This window comes from Micromys minutus, assembly GCF_963924665.1.
Source record: "Micromys minutus genome assembly, chromosome: X".
In the NCBI taxonomy this organism is placed as follows: Eukaryota; Metazoa; Chordata; class Mammalia; order Rodentia; family Muridae; genus Micromys; species Micromys minutus.
The window spans coordinates 73,506,083-73,525,029 of NC_137970.1; the positions used below are offsets into that span (position 1 = coordinate 73,506,083).

General features: G+C 41.5%; 3 protein-coding genes across 3 annotated transcripts in view; 2 read left to right on the forward strand and 1 right to left on the reverse strand.

The window, feature by feature from the left end:
• NOX1 (NADPH oxidase 1) overlaps positions 1 to 18,947 on the reverse strand; it is a gene marked incomplete at both ends in the record, with an annotated part of 376,148 nt that overhangs the window by 214,188 nt on the left and 143,013 nt on the right. The gene's annotated exons all lie outside the window — the stretch shown is intronic.
• TMEM35A (transmembrane protein 35A) lies at positions 274 to 10,447 on the forward strand (the record flags this gene model as incomplete). Its single annotated transcript, XM_080910543.1, has 2 exons — positions 274 to 393; positions 10,064 to 10,447. 2 exons carry the CDS (start codon positions 274 to 276, stop codon positions 10,445 to 10,447), a joined length of 504 nt encoding a protein of 167 aa, XP_080766669.1.
• CENPI (centromere protein I) overlaps positions 15,370 to 18,947 on the forward strand; it is a gene marked incomplete at its 5' end in the record, with an annotated part of 51,647 nt that continues 48,069 nt past the window's right edge. The window contains 2 exons of the mRNA XM_080909839.1: positions 15,370 to 15,586; positions 16,921 to 17,058. Coding sequence (XP_080765965.1) covers positions 15,370 to 15,586; positions 16,921 to 17,058 — 355 coding nt within the window. The remainder of the gene's footprint in view (positions 15,587 to 16,920; positions 17,059 to 18,947) is intronic.

Below are 18,947 nucleotides of genomic sequence, written 5' to 3' on the forward strand. Positions count from 1 at the left end.
TTCCGTCTCAGTTCAGGGCTTCTTTTAACTTCTGGACGGTCCTTTTACACAGGGAGGTACAAGCGTAGGGCATTAGGACCCAGCGATTGTTGTAGTGAGAGTCGTTGAATCTCAATCTCTCAATTTTTTCTCTCCAGCTCCCTCCTCTCCCTTTGTCATTCTCTCTGCTGCCTCCGCAGCGTTCCTCTAGCTCTCCCCGTGCTAACTGCCTGCGCCTTGACAGCCGGGCTGCGCAAAGCAGAGGGATTAGTTGGGACCTGCCTTGGTGACCCCATGGCATCCCCACGAACCGTAACTATCCTGGCCCTCTCAGTGGCCCTGGGACTCTTCTTTGTTTTCATGGGGACTATCAAGTTGACCCCCAGGCTCAGCAAGGATGCCTACAGTGAGATGGTGAGTGATATAAAGGAGCAATGAAGAGCGCTCCACTGTGGGATTGTGACAACCTCTCCTTTCTTTCTCCACTCCAGTGCCTTTCCCTGAATCTCTCCCCCAACCCCGGACCCTCCTCCCTAACAACTTTGCAGCTCGGAAAGGAACAGCTGGACCAAGAGCGGTTTCTTTGTGGGTTATGTCGGGAGCAACTGTTTTGGTGCCACTGCATGCCAGTTGGGGGAGGGGATGCCCAGGGAAGACCCCCCAGTTTCAAGTCCAGCAGAAGGCTGAGACCTGCGTAGCACCTGTCATTCACGAGCCTGTCCTTCTTCCCAGCACACACCCAAAGTCCCAGGCACAACCAGTCTGCAAGTCTAAGTCCTTCCTTCTAGGCTAAGAGTTTAGGGAGCCAGAGTTTATCTATTTTAGGGAGGAACAAAGGGGAAAGAGAGGGAGAGCTGGGGGTGGGGTGTGGAGATGGGTTCCTAAAGCTAGCAGTTTGTAGGGGCTGACTGGGTATTCTTCGTCATCCCATGTGCAGAGCTGACAGTATTCCTTTAGGCATCGGGGTACGATCTGGATCTTGGAGACAGAGCAGTCTTGCCCAAAATAAAGGTCACTGAGCATCTTCTGCTTCTGCCCCTTCCCTGGAGAGAGAGCTGGATGTTTTATTTTATCTTGTGTGTGGGCTAATCTGTAGAATCTATCAAGTCTGTTCCTACCGTCTGCAATCTCTACCATGCCTCCGGTGGCTTCCCAGAGTCGGGCCCTCTGCAGGTTTCCTCTCTGCAGAGTTGGAATGCCCGAAGGTGACTGGCCAGAACAGCTCTGCAAACTGGGGGCTGGGCTACCTTCCCCAGTTGGGTGCGATGAGGACTTCTGTAGTGGAGTACTAGGAGATAGCAAGAGATGTTTCCAGCACTTTCGGTCTCTCACCTCCGCCCCTGTCACTTTGCCCATTTCCTGCCCGGATTTGTAGGCAACCTGCTTCAAGAAGCTTTTGCCAGGGTGCTAGTAATGGGAGCAAGCACATAAAACTGGGCTCTCAAGGTCAAGATGGAAATGAGCTTAGGGGAGGAACAGAAAAAAGAGAGAAAAGAGGCAAGGGGGTCTCTCTCCTTTAGGGCTGAGGCAGGAAGGAATAGCCTCAGCCACTGAGAGGAATTCTTCGCGCTCCAAGAGCCCACTGCAGAGCCTCCCAGGGCTCCTTAACATGACCTGCAAAAGGATGAAGTCTGGCAAATTGTAGATGTTCAGAACATACTTGCACACAGCTCTCTGGCTTGAGCGTTCTGCTTCTTTTTTAGCACGGGCTTACTCTGGGTTGGGGGAGGGTGGCTTAGGTCTAGCCCCAGTGGCAAATCCTCACATGCTTCTCTTTCTCATCTCCCCTCCTCCCAGTATGTTAGAGCAGATGGAATTGAAAGCAGGTCAAAATAAGTAGCCAAGGCTGCCTGCATTGGGGAAGGGGGTAGGGTGAGGGCAGCAAAAGCCACCAAAGAGCTGGAAGAGGTGGAAGGATAGGGAAGGGGCGGTGAAGAAACGCTTTTATGCTTTTGTCTTGCCTGGACTAGTTTAAGTGGTCCATGTTAAATACATGAACGTGCTCTCGCTTTACTTTTCACATGTACATTTATTTATACTCTTGTGCATGTGCACCAGAGGTATTTTAAGCCTTTCCTTTCTTTAGGAATATAGCTGTCTTCACTATGCTTACCGCACTCTGAACCTTGCCCAGCTGCTTTAAAGGACCCCCAAGCTGCACCCTACTTATGCTCTGCAGGCAATTCCACTAAGATGGAGTCACCATCGGGAAGCTTCCTACCAGCTTGACAGGAGCTCATGAGGAGTACTAGGCACAAATGGGTTTAGAGTGAGCTTCTTCCTAGGGAGTAGGGCTGTCTGTTGCAGCCGAACGAAAGCAAGAGAAAACAAGCCTGAAGGTCTCCTGGCATAAACAGGAAAATATTTAAATTGGTATATTGGTATGCTCTAACAGAGCAGTAGGGAGCAAGTGTGTGTGTGTGTGTGTGTGTGTGTGTGTGTGTGTGTTCGTACGTGTTAGCTGGCTTCTGTGTTTCTGTCTGTGGGGCTTTTGGAAGGGTGGATTACTATCTAACTGCAAGGTAGATACCACAGTGATTTGAACCTTTTAGAGGATTTCCAGACCGCTCTTTCCTAGGGTCTCTTCCTACACTGAGTGTCAGGCTGTGGCTGGCGACAGCTCTCTCACATAGGGCCCACCGCATAGTGCCCAGGCTTGTCCCAGCTTTAATCTGGAGCCCACGTGAAAGGGAGGACATATTCCGTTCTTGAACAAAATGTGCTTAATACATACTGTGGACACCACTCAGCATGCTAAGGCTGGGGACTTAGAAGTTTCAGGTTAGCTCGAGGCACACAGCCTACGGTAATAAATATGCATTTGGAGACGATATATATTCTTCAAAATAGTATCTATTAGCCAACAAGAACATACGTAAGAATATATATGTCTGTGTGTGGGATGGACAGGTGAATGGAGGGGTCAAATGAGTCATTTGCAGCATTGCCTTATCGTTATCCATTAGTCTTCTCTGGTTCGCTCTTGATTATGCAGTTGTGAGCCGCCTCTTGCTTCTGAGGGGGAGTCAATAGTCCTTCAGTACAACAAATTTAGGACAGATGGAATGATTATGGAGACTTTTCTATTTCCCATTTTGGAGTGATTTCTCTGTATTAGTGGAGTTAGTCATATACTGGTTGCAGTGGTAATTCTCATAAGACTTCGAGGTGGTGGTGGTGGTGTAATTCTAAGATTATTTATTTAGAACCTTTCTGTGAAGCAGATTAATCTTATTAGACCTTTCCATTTTCCTAACGGATAATTGGAGCACAGCAGGTTTAAATGATTTATCCAAAATCATAGGGAAAGCTATTGTTAGACAAGAGATTGGAAACCATGTACATAAAAGCTCACTGAATTGTTTTGACTGGTAGAACCTACAACCAACTCTTTAAAATATCTAACACATTCTTCTTCATTTTTCTTTTGCATGAGTTCAATTCCCCAGTCTATATTTTGGGGCTTTATTTTTGAGCCAATTGTTTCAAATTTAGATTTTTGCATTTTATCTACTTTTATCTCCATTTTAAAGCCATTATATGCTAGGCCTTTGGCACACACCTTAAATCCCAGCGTTTAAGAGGCAGAGGCAAGTGAATCTCTGTGAAGCTAGCCTGGGCTACATAATACATTCCAAGACAGTGAGGGCTACATAGAGAGACCCTATCTCAACAAATAAATAAGTAAAAAATAAACAGATAGATAGATGATAGGTTAATTGTAGATAAATAGATAAAGCTAATATGTTGTCTTAGATAGGATTCCCTCTGTGAAGAATAACTGGAGAAAGTGGTAAAAAACAAAACAAAATAATATGAATTTCTCTCCTGGCTCTCCTGGAGAATTCAGGAAGTATGAGTAGGAAAAGTGCAGGGTTTGGATTCATACAAGCTAGAGTTAGAATTCTGGCACTCTTGGCATCTCAGTTTCCTTATTTGTAACATGAAAATACGAATTCCTACCTCAAAGTGTTGTAAGCATTAACCAAGACAGCATTTTTATAATGTCTGGTACAGTGTTTGCTACGGTAGGTGTTCAAGGAAAGTGCTGGGTGAGATGATGGTGATAATTGATTCTATTTTATGCAGTGGTTTTCAAACTAATTTGAATAGTCATTTAGGGGGCTAGAATCAAGTGTGCAGAAGAACAAAATGTGCTTTCATGTGCCCTTGTGAGCAGACCTTTGTGCAATCAGGTGATATTGAAGCATCTACATGCTGCTGTGTAATGCGCACTGACTCGTCTACAGAATTAGCAGATGCATCTCTGAATAATCCATTTGGTATGTGTTGTCTCATGCCTCCTCCAGATTAAGGAAGTGTTATTATACCGTCTTCTATATCCCAAGTGACTCCTGCATGATCGGAGAGACTCCCTTGACTGAATGCCTCATTAGTTCACTTGAATTGGGAGACAATGTTTACAGATGCTGCTGTAACTGATGGATAACTTGCACGCAATTTGTATTCGGCGTTTTGTAGTGGTGGTTCTGTAGTGGTATCCAGGAGACCACAAATCTAAGAAAACACCAAAATCCAGTTATGAAGAAGCCAAAGGATTTGGACTCTGGGGACCATGGGGCAAGTCTCTGATTCTTTCCATTCCTCACAGAAAAGATTTGTTGATTATATTGGCTATCTGTAGTTAGTTAAATGCTCCCTGTTTGTGCAACCCTACTGAGACATTCCCAACATGTTTGTGCAGTTTATTTAATGTCTGTGGGCAATCTTTTATCCTTCCAATCAGTGTCATTAATTGCTTTCCAACTAGGTAATAGGGTAGTAATTCATCGATGCTTAGATTTCTTGGAGGTGGTGCAGTATATCTATTTCCTTAGAGGGGGAAAATAGACCCTGAGACGTGATGTGACTTGCTTACTTCACACAGCCACACAAGCAGAACCACACACATCACATCAAAGCTGTCACTGGGATCTTGTAGACTCTCAGTCAACCAACATCTGACTTTGTTTCAGAGTGGTTTTGACTTAACAGTAGAGGACAGATTCACGTGTTCTAAGAAGCAATTGTAGACAGGATTCCATTTGCTTAATAGAATCAGGTTTGTTAGAGTCCTCTTTAGAGAAATTAATGACAATGGCAAGTGGCATCACTGAAAAGGTACTTATCATTCATGTGAATAGTTAGCAATTAAACTCGATGAGCTTTTTGTTGCATTCAGATAATGCTCTATGATTCACGGGTGGCTTTTTTTTTCCCTACAAAAATTCATGAAACTCATACGTGAGTCAGCAAATTTTACAGCTGGTGTAGGTTTTATGTGGTCTAAGATAGTAACTAGGCTGAGGCTTTTAGGCAAAATATATTTTTGTCAGTGTACTCTTCCACGTTCATATAATTCTCTCTGTAAATTGTGTTGGAGTATCACACACACACACACACACACACACACACACACACACACACACACACACACACACACACACACAATGCGTAACTGTACAGTTCTAGGAAAGTTCAGAATATTCTCATGTAAGTATGTATTAGCAGACAACCAGAACTCTGTGCTTTTCAGTTACTACCCTCCCAAGGGTATTTTATCGTCCTGATTTCTAACAATGTAAGATAGTTGTATCTGTTTTCTTGACTTTAAATACATCTATTATACATTCTATTAGCCCATTTTTTTCTTTCAACTAGTTGACATAAGTGAACTAAAGAGGATCAAACTACTTATCCTCTATTCCTGTTTTGTCTCATTAGCTGACTTAGGTAGGTTATTACTGTGATTATTATTTGACATTCTTGAGCTAGCTGTCCAAGTTTAATGTCACTAACATGAGATCATGGCCCTGGCATGTTATGAAGAATAAGTGAACAGAGAGCAAAGGGGGTTGAGTAAAGAAAAGCTCAATGTGCTTTAAAAAAACCTCTTTTCTGAGTGATATGTTTTCATACTAAAAGAATGAAACTGCTCGATTTGTTGATATTAAAATAGGTACTGTGGCTTAAACAAAAGTAAGGATTTCTCACTGTGTGGTTCACACAAAGAAATGTGTGTGTGTGTGTGTGTGTGTGTTTTACTTTCAGTTGAAGCTATGGTACTGTGAATCTTTGATCAAATTTCCAAAATACTCATTTAACGTAAAAAAGGGGAAACTGAGGCAATACACTACCTGTCATTTTATCCAAGCAACAAAACAAATAGAGAGGTCCAAGGACACTGCTGCCCACTGGCCTTTGAAAAGATTTGGAGCATTTGACTGAACACTTCTGTTTCCCATTTCTTGGCCCTTTCAAGGAAACTACAGTTTCAGGGTCTGGTTCATTTGAAGAAAAAGTAAAATCAAACATAAAAAGTGAATTGTTACAGCTTTAAGGAAAGTGAGTCAGTCAACTCTTTACATCTGCCATCAGTACCATTGATGCCTTTTGAGATCAGTTACTACAGATTCAAGACACGTGACTGTTCATTTGTTAGAAATGAGGGGGCCTGCACCACACTTTCAGAAAGGAGCTGGCAGTGGTAGGAGTCTCTTGATGTCTGTCTTCTTCTCCATAGCAGAAAGAATACAAGGCTCTCTATAATGTCAATATTCATCCCATCTCTAAAAAAAATCATACAGTCTTCAGTTGGAGTCATGGGTAATAAATATGTGTGTCTGCTCAGTTTAGAACTAAAGCTTTGGTGAAATGCCTTGCCCATATTCAGTTTCTCGAGAAAGAAGAGGAAAGAGGTAATAAGGGTTCACTGGTGGAGTATTTACCAAGCTGCATGTATGAGCCCGGGGTTGAAAAATCAGGTTCCTTCTGGGTACGGTTACAGGGACAGGAGGATGGCTGCTGACAGATTTCTCAAAATCATAGATAAGAATCTGTTCTTTTGTTTTTGTTTGTTTTGTCTTTTTGAGACCAGGTTGGCCTTGAGTTTAAAGAGATCTGCCTGTCTCTCCCTCCAAAATGTTGGGATTAAAGGTGTGTGCTACCACTGCTTAGCTAAGAATTTATTCTTGAATGTTAAGTGATTGATACTGGGGAGGGTGAGGAATCTGGACAAGCAATTCAGTTCCTATCTGGAAGTTCTGGGACCTGAAGAAGAGACTGTAGAATCTAAGAAACTTAGTTTGTCCCCTTTGTGCATCCTTCAGAAGTCCCAACTTTAGGATTTAGGTATTCTTCTTTAAAGACTTTGTACTGTTAATGTAGAAATGGTCCTTCTGAAAGTGAACAGGGTGGGTTTTGTGGCTCAATCCAGTTATTTTATCACTAAGGAGGTACAAGTGAGAGGCTAGGGAGTTCAAAGTTATCCTCAGCTTGGTCTCAATAAGACAAAACAGAAACAAAAGAACACATTCTTATTATATTATTTTGATCCGTGCTTTGGGTCTCCATTTATGTTTTGTACATATGATGAATACTTTTACTTTCTTCAGCTTAGTTAGTCCTCACCCCCCCCCCCTTTTTTTTGAAATAAGAACCAGAGAGGTCAAATAATTTTCTCATGGATATCAAACTGGAAAGGTGCCAGAGCTGGGGTTTGAAGCCAAGTAGATTTGACTCTAAATCTATGCATTTGAAAAAGTAAAACTTCTATTAGTTTTTTTTTTTAAAAAAAAACAACAACAAAAAAAAACAATGTCTGTAGAGGACACTTGAACTTCTCACGGTAAGTAATCCATGAAATATAGGTGCCTTCACCTGTGCAGTAATGGGAGAATTGGCTCAAAATCCCCCCCCCAAACTTAGACAGTATGAATACAACTCAAGGGGTTGGAGGCTTCTAAGAAATCACACTGGCTTTCAGCCTGGTTCTTATAATTCTTTCCTTCAGTATTCATAGGGGACATCTTTAGGACACATGCCTCCCATTTCCAGGAGATACCCAAATCTTTGGATGCTCAAGTCTCACTTAAAATGGTCTAGTATTTACACTTTTTATGTACATATTCCCATCTTGATTACTTATGGCACCCAACAAGCATAAATGGTGTAGTAAGCAATACTGAAAAAGTCTAATAGATTTAACTTTTCTTTAGTCTGCAGCTGGTTGATGCCTCATCTGTAGAAATTGAGATCTGAGAAATTGATATCTGAGTTTAGTACTTGTTCATCTTGTGTCTTTAAGAACTCTCTCTCTCTCTCTCTCTCTCTCTCTCTCTCTCTGTGTGTGTGTGTGTGTGTGTGTGTGTGAGAGAGAGAGAGAGAGAGAGACAGAGACAGAGACAGAGACAGAGAGAGACAGAGAGACAGAGTTGGGTCCTCTGAAAGAATAGTACATGCTCTTAACTAGCCTTCTTTCTATTCCCCACCAGTTTCTTCTTACAGTCAGAATTTTATTGAGGCATAAAGTAGTCTTTTTCTGGAAAATGGATGCAACTGGAGATCATATTAAGTTAAATAAATCAGATACATAAAAATTTGGTTTCTCTTATTCCTTCTCCTTCTTCTCCTCCTTCTGATAGGGTCTCACAATCTCAGATGGCCTCACACTCACTATGTATTTGAGGATGACCATGACCTTCAGATCCTCCTGCCTCTTCCTTCCAAGCTAAGATTACAGGTACTTAGTTAGGGCTTTACTGCTGTAAACAGACACCATGACCTAGGCAATTCTTATAAGGGCAACATTTAATTGGGGCTGCCTTACAGGTTAAGAGGTTCAGTCCATTATCATCAAAGCAGGAAGCATGACAGAATCCAGGCAGGCAAGGTGCAGGAGAGTTCCACACCTTCATCTGAAGGCTGCTAGTGGAAAACTGACTTCTGGGCATCTAGGATGAAGGTCTTAAGCCCACACCCACAGTGACACACCTACTCCAACAGGGCCACACCTACTAATAGTGTCATTTTCTGGGCCAAGCATATACAAACTATCACAACAGGTATGTCTTAACATGCCCAATTTCTTCTCTGTATACTAGGATAGCTCTCTACTAACTGAGCTCTAGCCCTAGAATTGTTTTTATATGTATTTGTTTGGAGTGTGTGTGTGTGTGTGTGTGTGTGTGTGTGTGTGTGTGTGTGTTATTGCTAGTCTAGGCATCTCACCCGATTTCCTTGTTGGCAAGTATGCCTGTTCAATACATCCCCATGGTTTCCAATAAGACATTCCTTAAAATCAAATTATGTTGCTTTCACTGGATCTAAGCCAAAGTCCAAAGCTCAATAGCACAATAAAATTTTCCGTGATGCAGTTTGTATATTTTGCTTCTATTTTATGTTTTCTTTGCTCTCCATGCTAAAGTGAGGTAGTGTTTGTGATACATCTTCCACTCTCTTCTGTTTGCCAAGCCCTTATTGTTCTTGTAAATGCCAGCTTTTCTTTAAAGATTGCACCCTCACTGTCAGCCTCTTAGGAGCGCTGAGGATATACCCCAGCTATAACCACTCCATTATTTTATGCAACGCTCAACATTTTATCATTCTCACACATTTCAGTATCTACCCTTTGCCCTTTGAAGTCCAAGCTTCAGGAAGGAAAGGCCTTTTGTTAGATTCATATGTGCATTTGGAATACTTAGTACAATGTCTAGCATACAGAAAGACTAAATACTGACTCAGTGAATGGAACTAGGGACCTTCAGGCAAGTGCCAACATGTCTGATTTATATAGCCTTAGGACCAAACCCAAGGTGTCATGCATGCTAGGCAAGTACTGTCAACCGTTCAAAGTAGTGAGGCTTTCTCATTCTTTGTCTTGCACCTGGGCTTGGACAAAGCAGCAACTAGAAAGTGCGGATATGGATTACCTGCACAAGTTTTATGGGTTCGGTGAATTTCTTTTCATTTCTTAGTGATTTACAGGCAGCAACTTTAAAAAAAATACTATGAAACCAGATTTGCTGCATTATTACTTTTACAGAAGTGCCTGACTTAGTCCATTCAGATTTGCCATAACAAAATGTTACAGACTAGCAGTTTGTGAACAACACACATTTGATTTTCCACAGCTCAGGAGCCTAAATTCAAGGTCAAGGTGCTAGCAGGTTTGGGTTGACTGAGGGCCTTTGTGGTTCGATGGTTTCTTGTAAAGGTGGGGAAAAGACCCTTGCAGATATGTTCTTTATTCTAATGTTAAAATTGTGGTTAATGCATTAATATCCTTATGATATCCCCACTCTAGAAACGTGCTTACAAGAGCTATGTTCGAGCCCTTCCTCTGCTGAAGAAAATGGGCATCAATTCCATTCTCCTTCGGAAAGGTATTGGTGCTCTTGAAGTGGCATGCGGCATTGTCATGACCCTGGTACCCGGTCGTCCCAAAGATGTGGCCAACTTCTTCCTGCTCTTGCTGGTGTTGGCTGTGCTTTTCTTCCACCAGCTGGTCGGCGATCCTCTCAAACGTTATGCCCATGCTCTGGTGTTTGGAATCCTGCTCACCTGCCGCCTGTTGATTGCCCGAAAGCCTGAAGACCGGTCTTCTGAGAAGAAGGCTTTGCCTGAGAGTGCAGAGGAGCAACCATCCTTATATGAGAAGGCCCCACAGGGCAAAGTGAAGGTGTCGTAAAAATTGGAAGTGCCAAGAATGGACCTTTTAGGCAGTTGTTTCCTTGATACCCAAGATGACATCAGTATGTGTATGTGTGTATGTGTGTGTGTGTGTGTGTGTATGTGTGTGTTTGGGCTTTCCTTTGATTTATTTATCTTGGGGGTAAAGAGAAAAATACAATCTGTAAGTTATTGGCTTGTGTACATCTATACCCTAAAATGACCTGCCCACATTGACATTCGTGCACCACCTTTAATCACTCTGGAGCAACATTCATCTTGCTGCATGTACATGTATACGGCTACTATTGAGGTGTATTTGTGGGTTGGACTCCAGCAAGCATGTGCCTGTGAGATTATGTGTGGGGGGATGTATTTAACTGCCATGTGTTTAAGGTACACACACAAGTCTAGAGGAGGTTCTGATCTTGAACTAATCCTGTACAAGTATCCTTCCCTTTATAAATTGATTCCAGCAAAAACAGAATAAAAGAACAATCCCATAAAGAGAGTTGTTTTCTGGTGGAAAACAAATAACCTAGTTTGATTCTTCAAGCGATGCAGTAGGGGAGGGGAGGTCTCCTTGCCTTTGTCTGAACCCAAGCTACTAAGCACTTCAGTGGTTTCATATTCGATTAGTAACCTTTTAAGAGACATCTTCAACTTTTTGTTTTAAGCACAAAGCTGCCCCACTTTACCATTCTCAATAGCCAAGCAGGATCTGAAGCTTCCCCACTGTTTCTACTGAGGGACCAGGGGTTGGTCCTAGTACAAATTTCAATCCCCAGCCCTTGTGGTTTTCTGAAACCTGAATGGAGAAGCTATAGCCACTGTTTATCTGTAGAAAGAGATAAACTCCCATTGACTCCCCACTGAATTTGCTAAAGTTAACAAAGTCCAAAGCACCCCCTAGAAATGTCTATATTACACCTCTTCTGCATTCCAGAGGGTGGAGTTTAGCTGGGGGAAGGACATTTGATATGGGTTAGTTGGATTGACCAGTATGGAAATTTGCTTTTGTAGTTACATTCTGCTGTTTCTCTTTGTTAAATGTGCTTTGATGGTTTTAACCTTGTGCTGGGAATGGGAAAGGGGGCGGGGTTGTGTGTGGGGAGAGTACTTACTGTATTTTCTTCAGTGCCATTGTTCTTGGGAATTGATACTTGTCTTCTTTTGCTCCTTCTTTCAAAATAAAGATTTTTGAAATTTGGAGGACGTTGTGTGGATTTGGACTGCAAATCTGAAAAGAAACTATCCTAAAATCAAGGGACTCGAATTCTTCTGTCTGAGTGAATTGTTTTGTGGTTTTTGTGTTGTTGTTATTTGTTTTAAGACAGGGTCTCACCTATAGTCTAAATTGGCCTCAACTTAGATTTCTCTTGCCACTTCTCTCTTACTGTGTACCCCTGGCCTAGAATGCAGAGAAATCCACCTGCCTCTGCCTTCCGAGTGCTGAGTTAAAGGTATGTGCCACCACACCTAGTTTATGGCTTACAAACAAACAAAAAAACGCTAGAATAAGGAGAAGAGAAGGATATAATAGTCTCAACATACAGACAAGGCTGCTAACTTCCTCATCCTTATAAGTTCCTTCATGCTTTTGTTGATGTTACCATGTAAAAGGGAACTATCTCCATGTTTAGGAAGTTCTTTATTAAGTGAGTCAAAGGAAAAGTTGAAAAATTATTTTAGAAAAAAAACCACCCAAGGATTCATTAAATAAACATGAAACAGTGTCTCTCACCACAGTGTGTCCACAAAGTGACAAGCTGTATTGCCACAAATTTGTCATGTTAAGTAAGCTATTTCACGATGTAGGGTAGCATTTCATTTGTAAGAAGGAGGGTGACGCCTTCAATCCTGTCCAGTTTACACTTCTTTGAGTCTATTAAATCATTAAAAGCATGAAAAATGGCTCAATAAAAATTTCAATTTGACTGAAGAGCAGCTATCAGAAAAAAATGGACAGTCTCAATTTTTATGCATGAGCAAATGAGTTTGTCAAACGACTCTGAAAGCCATGTTAGATGTGGTAGTCATTTCTGCTGTAGTCTATCTCAGATACTTCAACTTAATCCTCAATTATCCTTATCTGACATGACAATTTTTTCTTTATAATTTTGCATAAAGTTCATAATAATATTATGCCCTCAAGTCACTGAGAAGCACTACATTTATCTCTTATTCCTTGGAATTTTTCTCCTTTTAATGACAAGGGTCACACTGTAGCCCAGGTAGTCCTTGAAGCTCCGTGATCACTCTCCTTCATCTCTCCGGTGCTGGGATTACAGGCTCTCACTCTGGGTTTTACTCCTAGTTTAATAGATGTTGAAATTAGAGTTAGATCCTGGTCTAAGTTCTTGTTGCTGGTTTATCTAATTTAAGGCCAGTTATTTAAAGTTTGGAATATTTTGTTTTTTTTACATGCTGACAGCCTTCCAGGTATATTAACCTGTGACCCAGAATACGTTTTTAGTAAGTTTAAGTTACTTGTACCCATCGTTTGTCAACATCAGGCAGTGGTTTCCTCTGCTCCACTGTTCCAGCTCTACAGTTAAGCCACACACACAGCACCGGAGAAAACCCACCTTCATTGTCAATTTTTCAGTTTCACTTTATTTTTTTCCTGCAGATTCAAAGCCCCGGCATTTGGGGGTCCGTGCAGACAAAATGAATACACTTGATCGCACTAAACTCAAAATCTAGCCACTTAGCACCATTTCCCTCAGATTTGGCTGATGCACGCCTTTTCAAGACACTCACAACGCAGCCCACTAGGCGGCTCCAGGAGCTGCCCGCAGGGGCACCCTCAGGCTTGTGTGGGTGGGGCCATCCGCGCTACGTCATCGAACCGCGTCACTGCCCGCTCGCGCGCGCGCCACATCCCGCCCTAGAGCGGCACTCGAGCCAATTAGTTTTTGGTTGAACTAACTCCTCTGCAGCCCCGGTCTTCTCGGGGGCGCATGCGCGAGGCGGGGCTCGCGCCTTTGAATCTCAGAGGCGGCTTTTGGGCTTCCGAGGCTGTGTGGCCGCAGAGGTTCTCTAGGTGAGTTGCCCTGCGGCTGGGGTTGGGTTGGAGACTCAGATCTTCTGTGACTCCCGGGGGTAAGACTGATCTTGAAAAAGATATCTTGGATCGGGTTTCTTCTGAGGTCCCAGGAATCGGCCTGGTCCGGAGCGGTTTGTCAATTTCACTGTTGAGTGGGGAGGGGAGGAAAATTGTGAATTGACTCAGGAGAGGTGCTGGAACAGTTCGTCCAATGGGGTCACAAACTGCTCCCTGCCCCCTCTTCTATAGGATACTTCTGTCATGGAACCTCTTCTCCCTCAGATTTGAATTTATTTGCTCTCTTGCTCTGGTCTCATCTGTTCTAGGGTGAAGAGATTAACGTCATTTCATCTGTCCCCATAGGTTTTTTTTTTTTTTTTTTCCCACTTGAAGCTAAAACCTGAGAAGTCACTTTTGGTTCTTATTGGTCATTCTTGGTTTCCTTCATTCTTACGTCTAATTGTTTTTTGTTGTTGTTTTGTTTTCCCTTTTAACAGTCTACCCAAGTGCATATGCTGCTAAATGGAGCATCCAGTCTGCCTCTAAATGAGTGTCTTTTTTATACTTTTAAACAGCCTAGGCCTACTGTAGGCTAGTCATCTGCTTTCTTTGCCAAAGCCCGGTAAGTTTTCTTGACACTTCTGGATTCCAGTCTTCTCAACAGAAAAATATGATTTTAAGTCTTCTATCCCCTTCAGTTTCCTGTAACACTGAAAAGTCAGAGTCCCTACTCTTTGCTTGTGGGTCCCAATATGATCTCCCTGCTTACTTCTATGACTTAATCTCTAGCTTTCCCCTTCTGTCACTCTACTCCGTTCACACTGGGGCTGATGTGCTTTCTTTAACACACAAAGTTCTTTTTTTCTTGAAAGATCTTGTGCTTTCCTTTTCCTTGTCAAAAAATACTCTTCCACCCCATCTTTCCCATTCCTCCATGGCACTTAGATTTCACCTTAAAGGTCACTTGAGAGAGATGTCTTAATTATTTTCCTATTGGCAACTTATAAAAGAAAGCATTTAATTTGAGGAGGTTTACTATTCTAGAGAGTAGTGGAGTTCATGGCCATCATGAAGGCAGGCAGGCAGGCAGGCACAGCATTGGAGCAGTAGCTGAAAGCTTAGTCTATGTGATCCACATGCACAAGGCAGAGAGCTAAATGGGCCTTTTCCAATAAGGCCACACCTTCTAATCCTTCCCAAACAGTTCCACTATCTGGGGCCCAAGTATTCAATTATATGGGCCTATGGGGGCTTTCTCATTCAAACATAAGAAGCTTTCTCTGCCTACTTGCTTCAAATTAGATTTCTACTCTACCCTGTTTCTGTCATTCCACCAACCTAGTCACATGTTGATTCATTGGCTTATCACCCTTGTGCCCCAGTATAGGGTTCATGAATTTAGATACCATGGTGTTCTATTTTATTTTTACAGTCCTGGTAATCAGACTTATGTTTGGCATAAAGATGATTCACAGTAATTATTTACTAAGTGTGTGAATGAATAAATGGAAATCATCACTACCCTGGGTACTAGTTAGCTTTTTAAACTGTGTGGTGGTTTTAACATAGTACTGAGACAAAAGGAGTATGAAGAATGAAGACAAAAATCGAGGGGTAGGTGTAGAAAAAGATTGCAACTATGAAATGGAATGGGTTTGTACTTATAGGATGTATCCATTTTAAAAGGGAACATGTCAGAGTTTAGCGGATAATATATTGGCAAGTTATTAATCTTTGGGTCAAGGGCTTTCTAAAAAACATGCTAGCTTATGGGTTATGTCTCCCGACTTCTTTGTCATTGAATACCTGTTAGATATGGAAGTTTCAGCAAATATGGTCATATCTCTATCTGATTAATAGTAACATGACACTTGTTTCTGTCTAGAGCAGTGATGGCAACTCAAAGGCTTACGAGAAGCTCCCAACAACGAAACAGATCTTCTCAAGGCAGTAATAGTCGCCAGACCAGTCTGTTAGACTGGAAAGTGAAAGACAAATCAGGCAACTCCAAGAGTGTCTTGAAAGGAAGCAGTTCAGTGGAAAATTCTCAACATGCTGATGGTCAAACTGAAGATGCTCTGCAGACAGCAGTAGAATATTTCCAGAAAGGTAAGATAGGTTGTTTTCCTTGTGAACGTGAAGGGGTCTTGTATTGTTTTTATTTACTTTTTATTGAGACTGAGTCTCTGTACCCCAGGCTAGCTTTGGATTCACTTTGTAGCTGAGGCTAGCCTGCAGCTCCCAATCTGCTTGCTTCTAATTCCTGATTGCTGAGATTCCAGGTGTGCATTACCATGTCTGATTTATGTGGAGCTGGGGATAGAGCCCAGAACTCCAGCAACTGAGCTACAGCTCCAGCCCCCAAAGTTCCGTTTCTCTCTAAAAATATTGCAGTTGTAATTGCCAGATGCAGTGGCAGACACACTCATAATTCCAAGCACTGGAGGTAAGGCTCAGGAAAGAGGAACATAAATTCAAGGCTACACTGGGCTATATAATGGGAACCTGTCTAAAAATAATTCTTGTCTTTTTCCTTAAGACTTTTATTGGAGACATGGTCTCACCGTATAGCCCTCGCTGGCTTGGAACTTACTATGTAGACTAACTGGCCTCAGACTCACAGAGATCCGCCTGCCTCTTTCTTCATCAAGTCCACCCATAAAATGCTTCTAAAGGAAAATTGTTTTCATTTATTCAAATTCTTATTTAATAGACTTCACTATATAATAGTATATTATATAACATAGAGAAAACAAGACATCTTCCCAGCATAGTTGGCAGACACTGTGATCACCTGAGAATCTTCAAAACATACTAATGTTTATCATCTACCCTTAGCTATCTGACTCTGTGTGGGACATAACCTGGCACTGTGGTTTTTAAAAGGTTTTTAGTAGGCTGGGAAGATGGCCCAGGTGATGAGTGTGCATGTAAAACTCTTGGCATGTTGTATGTGCTTATACTGGAAGTACTAGGGCAGCAGAGATGAGAGACCTCTTGTACCTTACTGGCCAGAAGTCTAGCCAAATTGGGGAGCACCCAGTTCAGTGAGAAACCTTGTCTCAAAAAGAAAAGGTGGAGAGTTAGCAGCGTCACCATTTCCCCTTCTCTCAAGCACAAACACATGGCTACACATGTGATGAGCACATGCATGCATATATACACAAATAAAGGCTTCTAGGTAATTCCAGTGAATTATGAAGTTTGGGAATTGTATTCATTTGAACGAAGTTTTCATTTAAGTTGAATTATTTATATAAATAAATATTATATTAGAGATGTCAGTGCATGATCAAAGCATTGGGTAATAAAGGCTCTCAAGGTTTTTTTAAGGAAGGCATTCGTTGCATAAATCTGTTCCTTTAGCCACATTGTACTTTTAAAGGATGGAATAGAAAGAATTTTCAAGGTCTCATTGTTTAATTTTTTTTTCTTTTTTTCAGGTCCTAAAAAAGCTTCACGGAATAAAGATACGGTCTTAGGAAAACACTTGAAAACCGTGGAAAATGTGGCTTTCAACAATGGCTTAGCTCCAGAAATAATTGATATTTTATTGAATGTGGCACTCAGTGGCAAATTTAGTATGTTCCCTTTGTCGTCTTTTTCCTATCAGTTTCACCTTTCCTCATGATTTGTGGATTTTATTTGCTTTATTTTGTTTTGTTTTCCTTTTAAAAGGAAATGTACTGTGCCTTTTTGTTGTTTGTTTTTTGTTGAAAGTAGAATTTTTTTTATACAATATATTCTGATCATGGCTTCTCCTTTATCATATCCTCCTAGATCATCTCCACCTCCTGACCCATCCCACTTCATGCTTGCTTTCTCTCTCTTTAGAAAAAATAAAACAGGCAAATCAAGCAGAATAGAAGAAAACAGGCCAACCAAACACATGGGAAGCATATACACATGCGGAGACACAATGAGATCACTGAAGTTGATTTAGACTTTGCTTAGTAGACTAGGCAAGTCCTAAATTTGCTTTGATCCTTCTACCTCTGCCTTCCAAGTACTGGGAATACAGATGTGCGCCGCCACAGCGAGGCTTTCCTTTTTAAAAAAAGATTTGTTTATTTTGTTTTATGTATATGCGTGTTTTTGATTGCATGCATGTATGTAAAGTTTGTGTGTGTTTGGTATCTTTGGAGGTCAGAAGAGTATGTGGAGTACTCTGGTGTTGGTGGTTGTAAGCCACCATGTTGGAGTCTTAGGAACCAAACCCAGTCCTCTGCTACAGCATCAAGTTTTCCTAACTTCTGAGCCCCTAGGCCTTTAAGATTTTTTTGAATTAAGCTGTATGTTGAAATCAGTTGCCCTATTCTCTCCAGAAGATCAATCTAGTAAGATGTCAAGGTGGGATTTCCCATGTTTAGACTACTTCATGAGCTAAGAGTAAGTATCTGTGTGTATATTGCCGAAAGTGACCAGTTTCCACATCTTTATAAGGAAAATGCACATGAAGCAAGGGAACCATTTTTAGCATTTTGGTTTCAGAACCATAGATTAAGTAGTTTTCCCAAAGAGGGTCTTTAAAAGATCACTTAGCCTATTTCATTGCTTTAGGTTTATTTATCTGACAAGTTTCTGTTTATACTGTCTTTATTCCAGTGTCTCTGACCCTGTAGTCAAAATGCTTTTCTCCCGTTTCTTGTCCTAAGTTCATTGGTTAGGGTAAGAGGTAGGAGAGAGACTAAGACATATCACTAAATATCACTGGATGAGTGTCTTTTTACTTTTAGCTTTCTTTCACCTGAATTCACGAATTTCAGATAGCTCATCTTCATTTTAGTATGTATGGGCCAACAAGCTGGCTCATCAGGCTCTTTGCACACCTAAGAACTTGAGTTCATTCCCTGGAACCCACATAGTGGACCAAGAGGACCAATTCCCACTCTCCCACTAGTTGTCCTCTGACCTTCACACATATAACTTAGTAAAGGGACACACACACACACACACACACACACAAATAAACAGAGAAGATAAAATGAAGATGTGAAGACAGGCCCAAACTAGTTAAAGAGACATAATGTCAAAACTAGAATCAGGAAAATCTGCATCTCCTCTCATTCTAGTGTCTATGCCTGCATTGCCACCGTTTTAGCTACCACACCTATGCTTTAACACAAACTGTCTTCTTGTATTTGCATAGTAATGTATAACCTTCCATTCTGTTTCCAGTGGGTGTGAGTGTGGCTACATGTGCTTTCATTTTAAAAGTAACATACTGGCTGATTTCAAGTATCTCACATTTGTCCTCCTCCTGATTAGTTCTACATGTTCCTAGATAGTTAAGCTAGACTTAATGGATTTCTGGTCTTGAAGGTAGTGGTTTCAGATACTCTGGATCTCATACCTTTTCAGGAATTTGTGTTTCATTAGTTTCTGTTAAGATCAATTTTACATTTCTGTCTCCCTTTAAAAATATATGCAGAATGGACAGTTTTTTAAAAAAGTTTTTTCCTTTTGATAC